This window comes from Gallus gallus, chromosome 2 (genome assembly GCF_016699485.2).
Source record: "Gallus gallus isolate bGalGal1 chromosome 2, bGalGal1.mat.broiler.GRCg7b, whole genome shotgun sequence".
Lineage (NCBI taxonomy): Eukaryota > Metazoa > Chordata > Aves > Galliformes > Phasianidae > Gallus > Gallus gallus.
In genome coordinates this window covers 99,213,089-99,228,004 of record NC_052533.1, presented here as the reverse complement: position 1 = coordinate 99,228,004, position 14,916 = coordinate 99,213,089, and the positions used below count along the sequence as shown (strand labels likewise).

General features: G+C 35.7%; 1 protein-coding gene across 2 annotated transcripts in view; it reads right to left on the bottom strand.

The window, feature by feature from the left end:
* LAMA1 (laminin subunit alpha 1) overlaps positions 1-14,916 on the bottom strand; it is a 99,207-nt gene that overhangs the window by 12,467 nt on the left and 71,824 nt on the right. The window contains exons 40-54 of one of the 2 annotated variants that reach the window (NM_001199806.2): positions 14,339-14,481; positions 13,048-13,137; positions 11,745-11,861; positions 10,108-10,290; positions 9,627-9,781; positions 8,126-8,269; positions 7,237-7,370; positions 6,832-6,982; positions 5,769-5,893; positions 4,671-4,821; positions 3,376-3,520; positions 2,607-2,748; positions 1,408-1,522; positions 1,035-1,205; positions 158-309 (exon numbers count right to left, since the gene is read on the bottom strand). In NM_001199806.2, the coding sequence (NP_001186735.2) occupies positions 158-309; positions 1,035-1,205; positions 1,408-1,522; positions 2,607-2,748; positions 3,376-3,520; positions 4,671-4,821; positions 5,769-5,893; positions 6,832-6,982; positions 7,237-7,370; positions 8,126-8,269; positions 9,627-9,781; positions 10,108-10,290; positions 11,745-11,861; positions 13,048-13,137; positions 14,339-14,481 (2,118 nt within the window). Of the gene's footprint in view, positions 1-157; positions 310-1,034; positions 1,206-1,407; positions 1,523-2,606; positions 2,749-3,375; positions 3,521-4,670; positions 4,822-5,768; positions 5,894-6,831; positions 6,983-7,236; positions 7,371-8,125; positions 8,270-9,626; positions 9,782-10,107; positions 10,291-11,744; positions 11,862-13,047; positions 13,142-14,338; positions 14,482-14,916 lie in introns of both variants that reach the window. The other variant, XM_046917198.1, reaches the window with a different exon arrangement.

Here is a 14,916-nt window from a genome sequence, read left to right as displayed (position 1 = left end):
ATTACCATATAAATCAGAACACCTCCAGTAAAAGCAGAAAAACACAACATGATTATTCCACCTAATGAGCTCTCAAAGGCAGCTTCTCAGAGATTGCGGAGATCTGACAAGGGCATACAATAATTAAACAGGTAAAACTGTTTGCAGTCATATGTACCTCTTATTCCGAATTAGGATGACAGAGTGTTCTTGTCCATCACTGTATGTTCCATTAGGAGACCTAAGAATTACTTTTCTAGTACTTGCTCTATCTCCAGCATTAACATGCACTGCAAGATGACCATCAATCAGCATAATGGAAAAGAAGGGCTGTGGATTTAATCAGAAAATTATTTTTTAACTACAACTCAGTTTTCTGTCACTCATTCATCACTGTTTAAAGAGAATATAGTTTGGAAAAAATTTACCTCCAGCTTTCTTTTAAACAAACTGTAATGAAACAGAAAGACTAGTAGGCATGTATCAGCATCTCACAGAATGCAAAGCCGCCTAACACAAGGCATGAAAATTTTCTCAGGTCACAATAGAAATCCAGGGGATTGTTTTACCCACACACACTTCTGCTTAGAAGAAGGAAGTAGAAAGGGGCAGGTTAGCATTCCTGCTAACACTTTGACCCTGAATTCTAGGAGCTCTAGAACAGCCAGCCAGATATAAATTCTTTGTTCACTGCAAATGCTTCAGTAAATAATTCTGACTAACAAAAGTGGAAAGTAATTTTCAGTGTTTATTTCCTGTGTAGGTTTTTTTGTTTGTTTGTTTAAAAACTGCTCTAGCTCTGCAGCTGTTCTCTGCTAACAGGTCCATGCACCTCCACCCTGCTACAATCTGTGTACGCTTTGTCCTTCTACCCTCTCTGAGCTCAGGCTTCCTAAACTGATCAGATTTTCTCTCTCTCTCTCTCTTTTTTTTTTCTTTCTTCTTTTTTTTTTTTTTTTTTTTTTTTTGCAAATTACAGTCACAGAAATTTGACATGATATTTTGAAGTACAAATGACAAAACCATGCTAAAATATGTTCATTTTCAGTACTTGCCAAATGTGCTTGTCTGCGTCGTCGCTTCTCCAGTCCCCTACTGAGTCCAGCAAGGATGATACCATTGCTGTTCTTTGTCGCAAAAGTTGCCATCAGCTCTGATTCTGGACTTAAGGACTTAGGTTCCAACTCGATATATCCATTGGTCAAGATGTTCATGCTACGAATAGGCTATTTTATGATTAAGAGAAATAATTATAGACTTTGTCTTGCTCTTGCACCCAGTAAGAAAAAAATAATTTCACATATATATTAATTTGCGTACAATTTTTCAAGACAAGTCAATTTCAACTCACTATATTCCTTCATAAATGTCACTATTCATTGTTCAACAACACTAAGAATCAGACCATAAAACTTCCAAGTCTCCTACCTCCAATACACAGCCTTTTCTTACTCCATACGAATTTCTAAGCAAGTCAAAGGTTGAACGGGATATTTCCAGATTCTTGATGCATCCCACATACATCCTACTATTAAGACCTTTCCTGAAAGACAAAACAAGGCTTTTTTCCAATGAATAGCATTTGGAATTTCCTGGGAGAAAAGATTCATCTCTCTTCAATAAGAGAAAGAGAGGATCTGGCTTAAAGAACGCAGTCAGCCCAGTGTAAGTGAGAAGGGGGCTATTTTGGGTTTCTTATCAGTTGGTATTTCCAATCTGAAAAAGAATCAGATAGCACTGTACCCAGATGGAAACATGTAAGCGTGTAGTGCTGTGTTGACAGGTCAGGACATTTTCCAAAACTCTCAGCTGAAATGTGATGGCTTTTGTGTGAGAGTAAATGTAGCAATTGTTTTTTGTTTCTCAAGTCTGGAGGACAACATAATTTAGTTCCAGATTTAAGTCAGGAAAAATGTAAACTTTCCCTGCCATAATCCCTTACATCCTGCAGTGCAAACTAAGATTCAAGTTTGTATCCGAGAGCAATAAATATATAGAAATTAATAGTGTCCCGGAATTTACCTTACTGTTGAGAAAACGCAGATAATTTAATTAGTTTTTCTTTCAGCCATGTTTGTTCTTTCAAAGTGAAGCCACTGAGAGAAATGTAGCCTCACAAGCTCAGCAGGAATGTACAATATAGAAAGTATTAACTAGAGACCAGCTATAAACTATGTGCATAAACAGATTAACAAAAAAACACTACATTTAGTTCTCACCTGTTATAAGTTTCAAAACTGAATTACAAGAATTCCTTTCTGAAGCAGAACTCTCAACCTGAAGTGCGATTTTGTCCATTAATGACAGCTGGGAAGTACAAGGCTCACACAGGTAAAGATCAGAAAAGCACTGTTCCAGGCAACAGTACTTAACGCTTGCTGCAGCCTGTCACAAAGAGCATGTGGCTGCTGTGGAAATCAACCATGCAGGGGAAAAACAGACAGTTCTCCTTCCAAACAAAAAAGCTCCATAGTAGAGCCTAAAGGTGAGGAACAGATAACCAAGTCTGAAGCAAGGCTTCAAACTTCACTGATTTCCAGTAACATCAGTGGAATATCAGATTTTCTTAAAGTCTTCCTCTTTGCTTACAGGCATCTTAGCAAAGGAGAAGAGAATGGACACTTTACCTCACAGCCCTTGATTTTGGCAGCCCACCAATGAAGATTGGGTCCTTATCAGAACGATTCAAGTCTGAGGCAACCCCAGGAGCTTCTCCTTGCTTGGTTTCTTTGTAATTAAGGTTATATGCATCCATGACTGCCAGCATTCCTGCCAAGAAAAGAGTAAAGGTCTAGAGAAGGATACTCATCATTCTTCCATTTTGGCAATCTTGTTCCTAATCAAGGAAAATGTATTCCTTGAGTCAAATGCATATGGACAATCTTCTTATTTTTAGAGTGAGTACTTGTATTGTAGTTCCAGCTGTTCTGCTATTCTCATTTATTTCTCTCTGCCAAAATCAAATCTGGAAAAGTCTACAGGAAAAGATATATCTGAGAAAACATTATAGCTGTTCACATATATCACTTGCAATGCATTACTTCCCTTGTAATGCATTACATTTCAATCATGGGCCCCAAAATTCTGTTGTACAATTTACTATAAAAAAAATGCAAAACAGATGCTCCCTAATATACAGACTTAGACAAAGATTTCTCACTGTTTAAGGGCTATTAATATATGTGCTCTGGCAGCTGCTGCACTACCTGTTCTTTATAAGATGTGGCAAATGCAGCACTAGATTTTCATTGCTGTCTTTCTCCTGTCTTACTTCAGTGAAGTAACATAGAAATTCTGTAAGTGTCCAGATTTGGTTGTGGTGATGCTTCTTCTGGAACCCTTAGGTATTTCTGTTCGTAAATAGACCAAGACCTGTTTATTCAACCTACAGCCTACCTTGCTTCTTGTTCCGACTGAATGAAATTTTATACCATGTTCCGTTATTGTAACGATTTTCTGTTGTCAGAGCAAGAGGTCCTGAACCTAGATCAACAGTCAGTCTCACTTTGCCATCAACAAGCTCAAGGGACAAGAAATCTCTCTGGAAGGAAAAAAAAAAAAAAAAAAAAAAAAAGAAAAAAAAAGAAAAAAAAAGTTCCAGTTACAGGAAACAAAAATCTTCCAGAAATATGCATATTTAGCAGGTATGGCCTAGTGTATGGAAAAGTGTCGGTAACTCCTGCAGACTATTTCCTAGGCCCAAGATGTTCATCTTTACTATATTTAGGAAAATTAAATTCCACATACCACAAAAGGATTTATATCCTTTGTTTTGTTTTATTGTTGTTCTTACTTAAATGAATCAGCAGGCTGGATTGCTCAGCAGACAAAAGTTTAAACAACAAATGTCACAATTGATTTTTTTGTTTTTGATTGAGAGTAATTTGATTAGACTGCTAGCATAATAACCAAGCAATACAATGTTCTTTCTGCAAGATGCAAATAGATTCTACATGTTTATTCACATCAACAGAAGTAAAAAAAAAAAAAAAGTCTGTTTCATTCTACAAGTGCCCTCTCTACACTGTAAAATTTAAGTCACGTATCATTGTGCAATGTATTCAGGCAGTGAGTACATAATGAATCAAATGAATTATGTAGTGCCTCCAGAACAATTTGTATCTGAACAAAGCTTTGTCCTCCAGCAAAAGCAGGTGGTAAACTGCATGACATGACAATGAAGGTCTGGAGATGGGTCTACCTTATGTTGCAGTTGGAGTCTGAATTATTTCAGTTTGTTGAATTCATATCTCATGGCTTTAATTCAATAAGACTATTCAATAATATATTCTTCTGCAAGTTCAATTTCAAAAGATTTTACACCTTGCCAAGGTTTCTCCAGCAGGAAAAAGAAAAAAAATAGTTAGTTGTCCCTGCTGCTTCTTGATCTTACTTTTAGTTAAATTATCCCTAATTTTACTCTCAGGATTAAAACAAATGAATAATTACTTTCATTGCATGTGAATATTCCATTACGTGTTAATATTTGTTCTAAGGGGTAACCTTAAGGATCTCTGTCTTTTGTTTTTTGACTCATGGTGTCAATCACAGGCCATAACCAATGCAAAGATGATAACTTGTTTTAATACTAAAGGTAAATTGAAAGTGGACATAGGAGAAAGTAAGAAAGGAGTTATGAAGTGATCTAAACACAGTTTGCAACAGCCTAAGAGTCTGATCCTTATCCTTACAGTGCCATTTGAAGCAAGATACAGAAGTAGCCCATTAGGTGAAAAGGTGCTGAAGAATATTATTATCTGAGTCACTGTTGAGCGGAGAGCCTTCTCAACAACTGAGTATCCTCTGCCATCAAAATGGAATGAAGTGTCTTCATCCTGTGGGCTATGGAATTGGGGGGGAGAAAAAAAAAACAGCTAAAACATTAGCTGAAGATTTGTGTCTTTGCAGTCATTTTAATATAAAATATAAGACAAGTTTGATCAGCTGGTGCAGGCCCTAGGCAGTAAGATTAGGAAGCGTGGAAAGAAATTTGAAGTTTGGTGTTATGAATAACTGAAGGATTCCAGCCAAAGGCCGCTTTCATTATAGAATATCACAAGTTATTTAGCCACAGGGAAGGATGCATACAAGATAAAAGATGTTCTTTCTGATGTATAAAAAGAAAACAACAACCTCTTAAGGGAAAAAAAAATATTACACCCTCTAACTTTAGACATGTCATACATTTATAAAAAAGCTTTATGTAATTGCACTTATAATAAATTTCTATTAGCCTCTTTTCCTGTACTATATTACTTCTTGGAAATATCACATACAATCAAGCAGCACCCTCTGCTGTTTCTACATGAAATGTTCCGCAGAAGGGAATACGGTCAAGCATTTTCTTTGCAATTCCTTAAATACAAAAATAGAACTGGCTGCAATTTCCTTTCACAATGATTACAGGGATGGTAGCAAGCTCATTGTAATAAGAGTGCTTTACGCTGTTACCGATAAAAGAATAACTCTGTCTTGCTCCGCATTACTGGAAAGCAAATATTCCAAAACTTGGGTTTACAGGCAGTTCCCAACTTTTACAGCACAAAGCAGACTACAGCCATAGAACTCTTCTGAAAAAGTAGGCATTAATAAATGATAAAATTTCATGCAGTTAAATTATTTGACACCACTGATACATCCAGATTAACGTATTCAGAACTGTAAGTTAATGACCAATAAAACACTGCATTTTGTTTGAGTTCACTATTTTTTATCTGGAACAGAAATATATGTTATACATATAAAAGAATAAATCTATATATAAAAAAAAAAGAACAAGACCAAAATACCTTCCAAAGCATCCACTGCACTTGCCCTCCCTTTCTATGTAATTCCAAAGACCGATAGATTTTCCATTCAGGGATGCTTCTCCCATGCACCCTTTAAAATGTGTTACTTTAACAGCAGGTGACTTCTGCAAGAGAAGAAATACTGCATGAATACAATTAAAGTTAAGTATCCTGAAAATTAAACAGATAAAATTTGGTTTGTTTTTTTTTCCATTTAACTCCAAATTTGTTAGATATAAGTCATAAAAGAACATATTTTAGCTTAATTGTAAACAACTACTATTTAAATCATAATAGAACTGTTTTGCAGCAAGTACAGTAACTACAGCCTTGACCTACTTACAATACTTATTGCATAAAAAAATCGAAAAGAAGCCATAGAAGAACAAACCAAAAAAAAATTCAATGTGCAATATCTATGTATCATATATGTACACATTGCCTACCCTGATGAACAATTTAGGCAGAAATTTCCAGACAAAATTAACTTCGGATTACTAAAGAATATTGTTATGGCATCTTTATGAAGAAAGGTTGAGGGAACTGGGATTGTTTAGCTTGGAGAAGAGAAGGCTTTGGAGAGACCTCATTGTGGCCTTCCAATACTTGAAGGAAATGTGTAAACAGCAGGGTCTACGATGTTTATGGGGGTGGATAGTGATAGGACAAGGGGGAATGGTTTTAAACTGAGACAGGGGAGGTTTAAGTTAGATATTAGGAGGAAGCTTTTCCACACAGAGGTTGATGATGCACTGGAACAGGTTGCCCAAGGAAGTTGTGGATGCCCCATCCCTGGAGGCATTCAAGGCCAGGCTGGATGTGGCTCTGGGCAGCCTGGTCTGGTGGTTGGTGACCCTGCATATATAGAAGGGGGGTTGAGACTCAGTTGAAGAGGACCACAATGATCACCAAGGCCATTCTATGATTCTACAATCTTTGCTTTATGTTCAGTTTACCTAGCATTTCTTTATGAAGTAGCTAATTTATGCAATTATTTCTATGTGAAATGTGTATCTCAAACATGTTAAAAACATTTTACAGAATGCCAATAGCCGAATTTAACCTTAATTTGCCCTCCAAGTCCTCCGATAAACATAAGCGTTGATTTGTTAACATCTAGTATGCTGGCTGTTCCCGGAGAGGTTGCAGATTTAGGTGAAGACTTCTGATTGGAGTTCATTTCCTCTATGGTGAGTGTACCTGTTTTTCCAAACCTATCAATTACAAATAATAAATGGTTTTAGGAATCGTCAGGCTTAATCAATGCATTCTATCAACTTTTTAAGAACAACAAACATCTTGTCACTGAAAAACTCAGCAGACAGTTTGTGTGGTTTATGATGTTTCTATAATACAGCAATCTTACTTTAAAAAAATATATAAATATTCCTAATCTCAGTTTCCACTGAACTTATTTCTGATTGCCCCTTTAGACCTTCAGTATTTATGCAATTCACACTTTAATTACCTGGTTGCATGTATTCTGTGCCATTTGTTGTTGTCAATTTGAAAATCAGGGTATTCTACTCTTGTTGATCCTGAGCCCAAATCCCAAAGAAGAGCTACCTTGCCACGTCGCATCTCCACAGCAAGGAAGTCTGTCTGAAAAAAAGCAGTCCTTATTTTAATATATCACATTGAACATATTTCTGTTTAGTGCATTTAATTTTAACATGTAACTTAGAGAGTCTTTCCAGATTCCTGTTCCTGCATCACTGGAGTTTACTTTAAGTAAAATCCTAGCAAATAGTTTTAGCAAAAGATGATGAATGAAAGAAAAACATTTAATGAAATAAAAAAAATCAACTCATATATAGCTAATTGAATGCCTTTTTTATAGACACATCAAGGTGTGATACAGTGTTTGCACACACATCTGTAGGCATGTATAAATATCTGAGTTCATGTAAAGAGACCTACCAGCCTGTGAAAAATATTAACACGTGCACACAGCTGCATATTTATTAGAAGTAGAGAGGGAAGAAAGAGGGAGGCAATGTGACACTCAACTATCGTGTTCCTTTCAGCTGCGTGGATGCATGAGGGCCAAAGTCAAGTTCTTTCTTTGTGATAAAAGGCAAAATGCTTTATGTACTCCAGCATGTTATACAAAAACATCACACAGTGTTACACTCCATGAGTTAAAGTACAGAATGGGAAAAGGAAAGTAGAGATTAATTGCACGGCTAAGAAGCAAGCTATCGGGTGTTCTTATTCTCTACCTTTGAGGATCTCTGTAGAACCATCTAATGTCTCATTTGGGTACTTAGTTTGAAGCCAAGTAGAAAAAAAAACACATATGGCCATTTAAGTATTTGACTACTATCACCTTCAGTGAATGTATACAAGAAACTTACCTTTCCATTGCTACCCAAGTAGAAAAGGAGGTTGTCTGGTTCAGTAGTTTTCACATTAAGGGTTAAAGAGTTGTAATTCGTAGATGAAATTTGGGGTTGGTAGGCACGAACGCAATCTCTGTCTGCAGATACTGCTACTTTAATCTGGAGGTGAAAGGATGAAATGGAATCTAAACAAGCCTCACTGTACAGAGCATATGTTTCTAGAATATGTACTTAGTTTCTCACCAACTAGCACAAGAGATTTGTTCAGATACTTTTATGTGACTTAAGTATTATTACTGGGGTTAGATTTTAATCTCTTAGGGATCAGTTGAGGGCATTAGACAAAACTATCCAAAATACTTCAGAAAATTACAATATATCTTGGGTCAGAAGCCCACATACGAGCAAAAGCCACTCTAATAATATCAGATGATAAAGACACACCAAGGAACTTCATTGTGTAACAACAGAGAAGCCTTAATTTCATCCAATGCATTGAACTCACCTGTAGTAACTAAATACATAGTGCACATGTGTGCAGATGTGTGAGCATGGATATATAAAGTTTATCTTGACTAATTAACTTAGAAAATAAAAAATATTCACAAAACATCAAAACGAACTCTCAAAAATGGAAAAGAAAGTTTTGCTAATATTTCTTTTCATCCTTCTAGGAACCTCTGTAGTTTACAGTACTCCCCCTGTTCTACATTGGATTCATTAAGCTTCAACAGACTGTAACAAAGATACAATAACCATGAAATTAAGATTTCAGAAAGAGCTGAAAGCCATTTATTATTTCAGAATAAAACTTCCCTAAAAGTTACAGAATATGCCCACATTAAAGTCAAAGACATATAAAACTTATTAGAAGTTACTGAGTGCAAAGTCAATTTGATATCTTTCCCACATTTGACTGAGGTCCACAGTACAGTTGATTTACTTCCATTGTTTTTAAAGGGGAAGCAGAGCTTTAAAAAATTAATGTTTGTCTCCAAATATTCTGGATGCACAGCAACTTCTTGCAAAGACGACAACATGGCAAATTTATTGACAGAATCCACATTCTTACTAAAAAAAAATATAACTATACTTGATGATGCAGGAAGGTTTCTCATATCAGTCTCTAAAACAAGACTAGAAACTAACATCTTGTCCTAAATACACGGCAGGTCCACCCCCTCACCTGCCTCTTTCTCACTAAGTATCTCCACCAATGCTTTCCAACACTTTGCATTCCATTTCTTTAATAAGGAACAAAAGGAAATAGAAAATAAATTAATGCCTTGTTGTTCAGAATAACTCACAAGTGATAGAGGAAACGTGAAGCTAAAACTATAAAATACACCAATAGCCCTGCAAGTAATGATTTCAGTATCAGTCAGTGCTCTATGACTTCAGTGAGATCCCAGAACATCCACATACCTTAAAGGTAAATTGCATGCTCGTAATCTCAAGCAACTTCTGTGTTAAAAGTGAAAGTGAAGCCAGTTAAATCTGCAGCGATGGTACTTACAGATGCTGCTTGTTTCCGGGCTTGACTGATGAGCTCTTTAATTTCAGACAAATTTCTGCTCAGATTCTCTTCCAGCGTTTTCAGAGGTTTCAGCCTATCAAGTAAAAGACTCGCTTGTGCTTCCATTTCTTTAACTTGTTTTTCAGCCATCATTGCTGCCAAAACATAAATGAAATACTGAGAGAGTTTGGAAAAGAAACTCTAAAATACTTAACCACTTAACCAAAGGGGCCTGTTTCTAATCTTTTCTTTTTTTTTCTTTTTTTTTTTGGCAATTTTAAACATCAGTAAAGAATGTGCATACTTAAAGGCATTCCATGAGACTCCTCTAGTGATCTTTTAAAAAGTAAGCACATGTTTATTGAATTAGGAGAAATATCTCAGTCTATCAGATTTATATTTAATGTCTATTAAACTCGAATAGTAGTACTACTTCTGCAAGCAGTGACATTTCTAGAGACCAATGAAGCAGTAAACCTACCAGCTTTTGATGAATCAGTTATAAGCTCACTGGTTTTCCTCAATGTGCCATTAACTTGGGACAATGTAGATGAAGTATTCAGCAGCTTTTGACTGAAATCCTCAAAGTGGCTTAAACCCACCATAGCGCTGGTGTTTGCAGACACAGCCAGTTCTTTCACCTCCAGCATGTATTTCCTTGTACCTGAAACACAGTGGTAGTTCACAGATTAAAAAAAGTCACAGCTTTCACAGAGTAAGAAATGCCTGACCTGTTCAATAGCAGTGCAGTTATATGCATAATCAGAACATTACAAATGCTGCCAGTTGCATTCCTTTCATACTAAGAGTTATGTTTCCAGCTCTTTGTATACCTCAGTCTGTGAGGGGAGCTCCAAACCAAGATTAACCATGATCTAATTTTGCTTAGCTGTTGAATGCCCCATGGCTTACAGTGTAGGAATTTTAACTTCTGTGAAACTGGAGTACCAGAGTTAAGTTGGTGCAGCTCCTCTTAGTAAGCTGAGAAATGGCCATAGCTATGGCCCTGAACTAAAAACACAGTAAATGCTCCCAAGATGATGAAATAGAAATTGATATAACCTATCATCGGTGTAACATATAGACACACAATAGTAATACATACATAAATGTACGTATATAAACAATACATACATATATAAATAATGGAATGTATAACAAAACAGGCAGGTCTGTTACATCCTTTGCTGTGGGCCATGAGCACATATAGAGTAAGTACAGTGCTCCCATTCTCAGCCTGTCCCTTATACTCCTTATGCCAGGAAGAGTGGAACTCAACTGGTACAGAAGACTGTGTTTAGGTCTGCAGGGATCCTTTTTCATCACCAGTACCCAAGGCAGAGGGCAACACCACCATTAATCTCTGTCCAGATAAGAAATGGACAACTTCAAAGAAATAAATTAAAACTGAAATCCAACAATGTTAACCTGTGAGTTAAGGAGACCCATCCTAAGATTTTAACAATACTTTAATTGCCAGTGTGTGGCTTTATGTCAGATGGCATCCTGCAAATAATTCCCAGTGTAATTTTATCATCCTTTAATGTGAGTTCAGAGCTGGAGCTACAAATAAGTATAGTACAGTTCTTAACTTAATGTTCTAATCTGGACACAGAATAAAATGCAGGAGGCCTCCAATGCAGGAAGACTTTTTCTACTTTTTAAACAACAAATACGGTTGGTAAGGTATTTCAGACCCTCCTCTCTTCACAATACAAAAGATGTTTTCCCTATTATCTTACACAAACTCTAGGTCTTTCCTAGATTCAAAATATTGTTTTGTTTTGTTTTTTTAAAGGATTTGTTTTGTTGTGGAAATACACAGAAAACACATTTAATTTGGTAAATGAAGTCAGCCAAATGAGAATAAGACTACGGGCCTTATATCAAAACCCAGTTATGTTTTATGGGCTTAGTGAAAGACAGAAAACATTCTTGGTTAGGCAGGAGGCTAAAAGTCTCCAGTCTAGTTTATTGCTTAAGTCTCTCCCATGAGATGATGAACAAGACTGTATTATGATTGTACTAGAATGTTCTGCAATAATATATATAATATATATGCTGAATAAGGAGTTTATAATATATAAGGAGTATATAGTATATACTGATTTCACTTACCATTAGGCAATGCTTTCAGTGCCAACAGAGAATCATTAAGATGGCTGACAATTTTAACAGTACTTTCCTGAATCTTTTCTACTTTTTTGCTCAATCCATTCAATTCAGATAAAAGGCCTGTTGGAAGAAATAACTGTGATTTCTCTGTGCACAGTCACACAATACACACAAGTCCGACATACAGAGATAATAAACATTCACTTATGTAAGCATATGGAACTTTTTTGCCTTCTTTAACAAAAAGAGCATTTTAAAAATGTAAATGTAAACTGTATGCAGTAAGCACAGATTAGTTCCTGTGGCACTGTATCATGCAAAGTTATCCTTTCTGGCAAATTCAAACCAGAAACATAGTCAGGACAGAGTTATAAATTAAAATTATTCAAAGATGGTGAACCCTTATGATTTCTATGATGTTCTTGACATCTTTCTTGAAGTACAACAGGAGCCATTCAAGAGCATTTTTCTTTTAATTATTTTTGAGATGTTTGTAGAATCCTCTCACTAAGAATAAAAGCATATAGAACAAAAAAAGCGTAGCCCGTCTGAATTACATAAGATGTATATATTTGTGTAAAACTTTTGATATTAAGAGTAAAGATCACTTTATGGTTACAATTTGTCTCTGTGAGTCATTCACTTTCTGTCCAATTTTGTTCAAAACTTCCCTTAGGGTCCGACTCTGCTCCTAAACAAAGTCTGTTCAAAACGCATTTGCACTTCCATGGTGCAGACCCAAAAGCTTTCCTGATCTTTTTGGAGTGATAACAGACTGAAAGAATATCATAATTTATAAAGGGACTCTGATCCAAAAGGCACTTTTTACAAACAGAAAGAAAAACTTGTCATTGTATTTCAGCTATATAGAAGGAACAAGAAAAAAAATGATTATGATTTAAATACATCATCGTACAGACTTGTGTAATCCATGACTTATTAAATCAAACTGAATGAATGCATTTCAAGAACTATGTTTGTCCTTCACCTGTTGTGCAATCCCTAATGACTTCATTCATAGCATTCAGAAAAACAGCCATCTAAAGAAAGCATTACCTGGAGACAAATGAGGTATAGTAAAGGTAATTTTTTTTAAATGTTTAGCAAGCAAAATTATATTCTTACCATAAAAAGTAAAATACATGAGTCCTGAATACAGCATTAATTTCAATAGTACAAAAATGTATGCGTATTTATATACAATATTGCGTTATAGTTTAAGGTCATTTGAAAAAAATGAATCTACCACAGGACAGGCTATGGAAAAGTAAAGTGAAGCAGTAAAAGTGAACTCTAAAGAACTAACCGTTACTTTTTTTCTTCAGATTTTTGGCTTCATTCTGAACTTTGGAGCTAAGCTGCAGAGTGTCTTTGCCAAGAAGACCAAGAGATTCATCTGGCTGAAAAAAAAGAAAAAGCAGAAATCCATTGCCCAAAGTTCAACCGAAGACATGGACATCTAATGTGAGTTACTGAACGCTCTCACCATTTCTATAGTATTCTATTTATTACCTTGCTAAGAATAAATAAAAAAAGTTGTAATGTTTTGCTCAAGAGCATGACACTGAAATAAAACCTGCCAAATTCCAGTCTGAACAGTGCTACTGATTTTCTGTTACCTTCTGGAATACTGTTAGTTTTACTTCCAGTTCTTAGGCCAAACTCTCAGCACTAAGCCCCTTTAAGGTATTTGAAAATTCTAGTCTTAAAGAGTTTTTTAATCCATTTATCCATCTGGAAAATCTGGAAAAATGCCTAGGACTCATGCTGTGTATATGACAGCACGTGATAAAATAATAAAGCACATAATTCTGACTACTTTGATCACTATCACGTGAATGCATTATCATATATTTGTCTCTCCAGCAATATTGTAATGACAAACGTAAAACATAGCCAATTCTTTCCTTGGGTTTACAATCATAAAAAAAAATGCAGAGATAAAAGGAGGGAAATACATACATTATGAAAGTCACAGTAACAGGTCAGGTAACTAACTGATCAGGTTTTTGTAAACTACTGTCATAATAACAACCTGATAATTTTGCAAGGTGGGAGAATGGAAGATGTGATACAAAATACATTTTGTTACTGAATGCTTTCAACTAAGCAAAACAGCTGTGGTTGTGAATACTTAGATAGAAGTGGATTAGGGACAAGTTGAATAGAAGATGGCTAAATAACTCTAAAGGTAAAAGGGAGCACCAAGGACACGGAGCTTAAGTCATATGGAAATGACACACTTCTTCTGGGAGGTGGGGTTGGAACTAGATAATCTTAAAGGTCCCTTCCAAATCAAACCACTCTATGATTCTATGAAATGCAAGTCAGATGACTGATGACAAAGACACACAGAATCATATCCACTCCAGCTAAATGTATAAAAGCAAAACTGGTAAAGAGGAAATCGAGACAAACAGAATGTGAAATCTGGTATCCTTACTGCCTTAGAGCACAGATTCAGGATACAGTATATATTAGCAGGCAGAACAGGCTGCACCCATCAAGATGATCTAGATTCCAGCAAGTGAAAACACCTGCAGAACAAATATTCCAAAATGAGAAAGATAAGGAAGTTAAGATGCTAATATCAATACTTACTAAATCCAAAGGGCCATTCACAACCCTCGATGCATCATCTGCCAAACTCTCCGTCCTTTCAATCACATTTTTAACACTGGAGTGGGTGTAGACTGCAGCTGTTGCATTCAAAGTCACATCTTTTACTTTCGAGAGGCCACTAAGTAAAAAATTAACAAATAATTCTATTTTTGTGAAACAAGGAATATGATCAAGCAATAAGTTCCATGTGCTGTTACATGTGCATATTACACCATGCACAATTTACTAGAATTCATGATGCACTCTGAAAAAAAAGATTGCATCTTTTCCAAGGGCTGCAAAAAAAGTGCTTTCTATTTATTATTTTGAACTGAAAAAATTCCAAATCACCAGAAAACTTAAAATATTTAAATTTTGCTTTTGTTGATGGTTAATTTTTCAGTTTATATATCCATTTAGCCACAGATAACATTTTGCATGAAGAACAAACAAATCACATCACGTAAACATAACAGAACATAAACGTGTTCCTACCTGGATCTCAAAAGCAACACAGAGAAATACAGAACCTAGGAGGAAATATGAGTATCTGAAAGCTACTTCATATCAAATT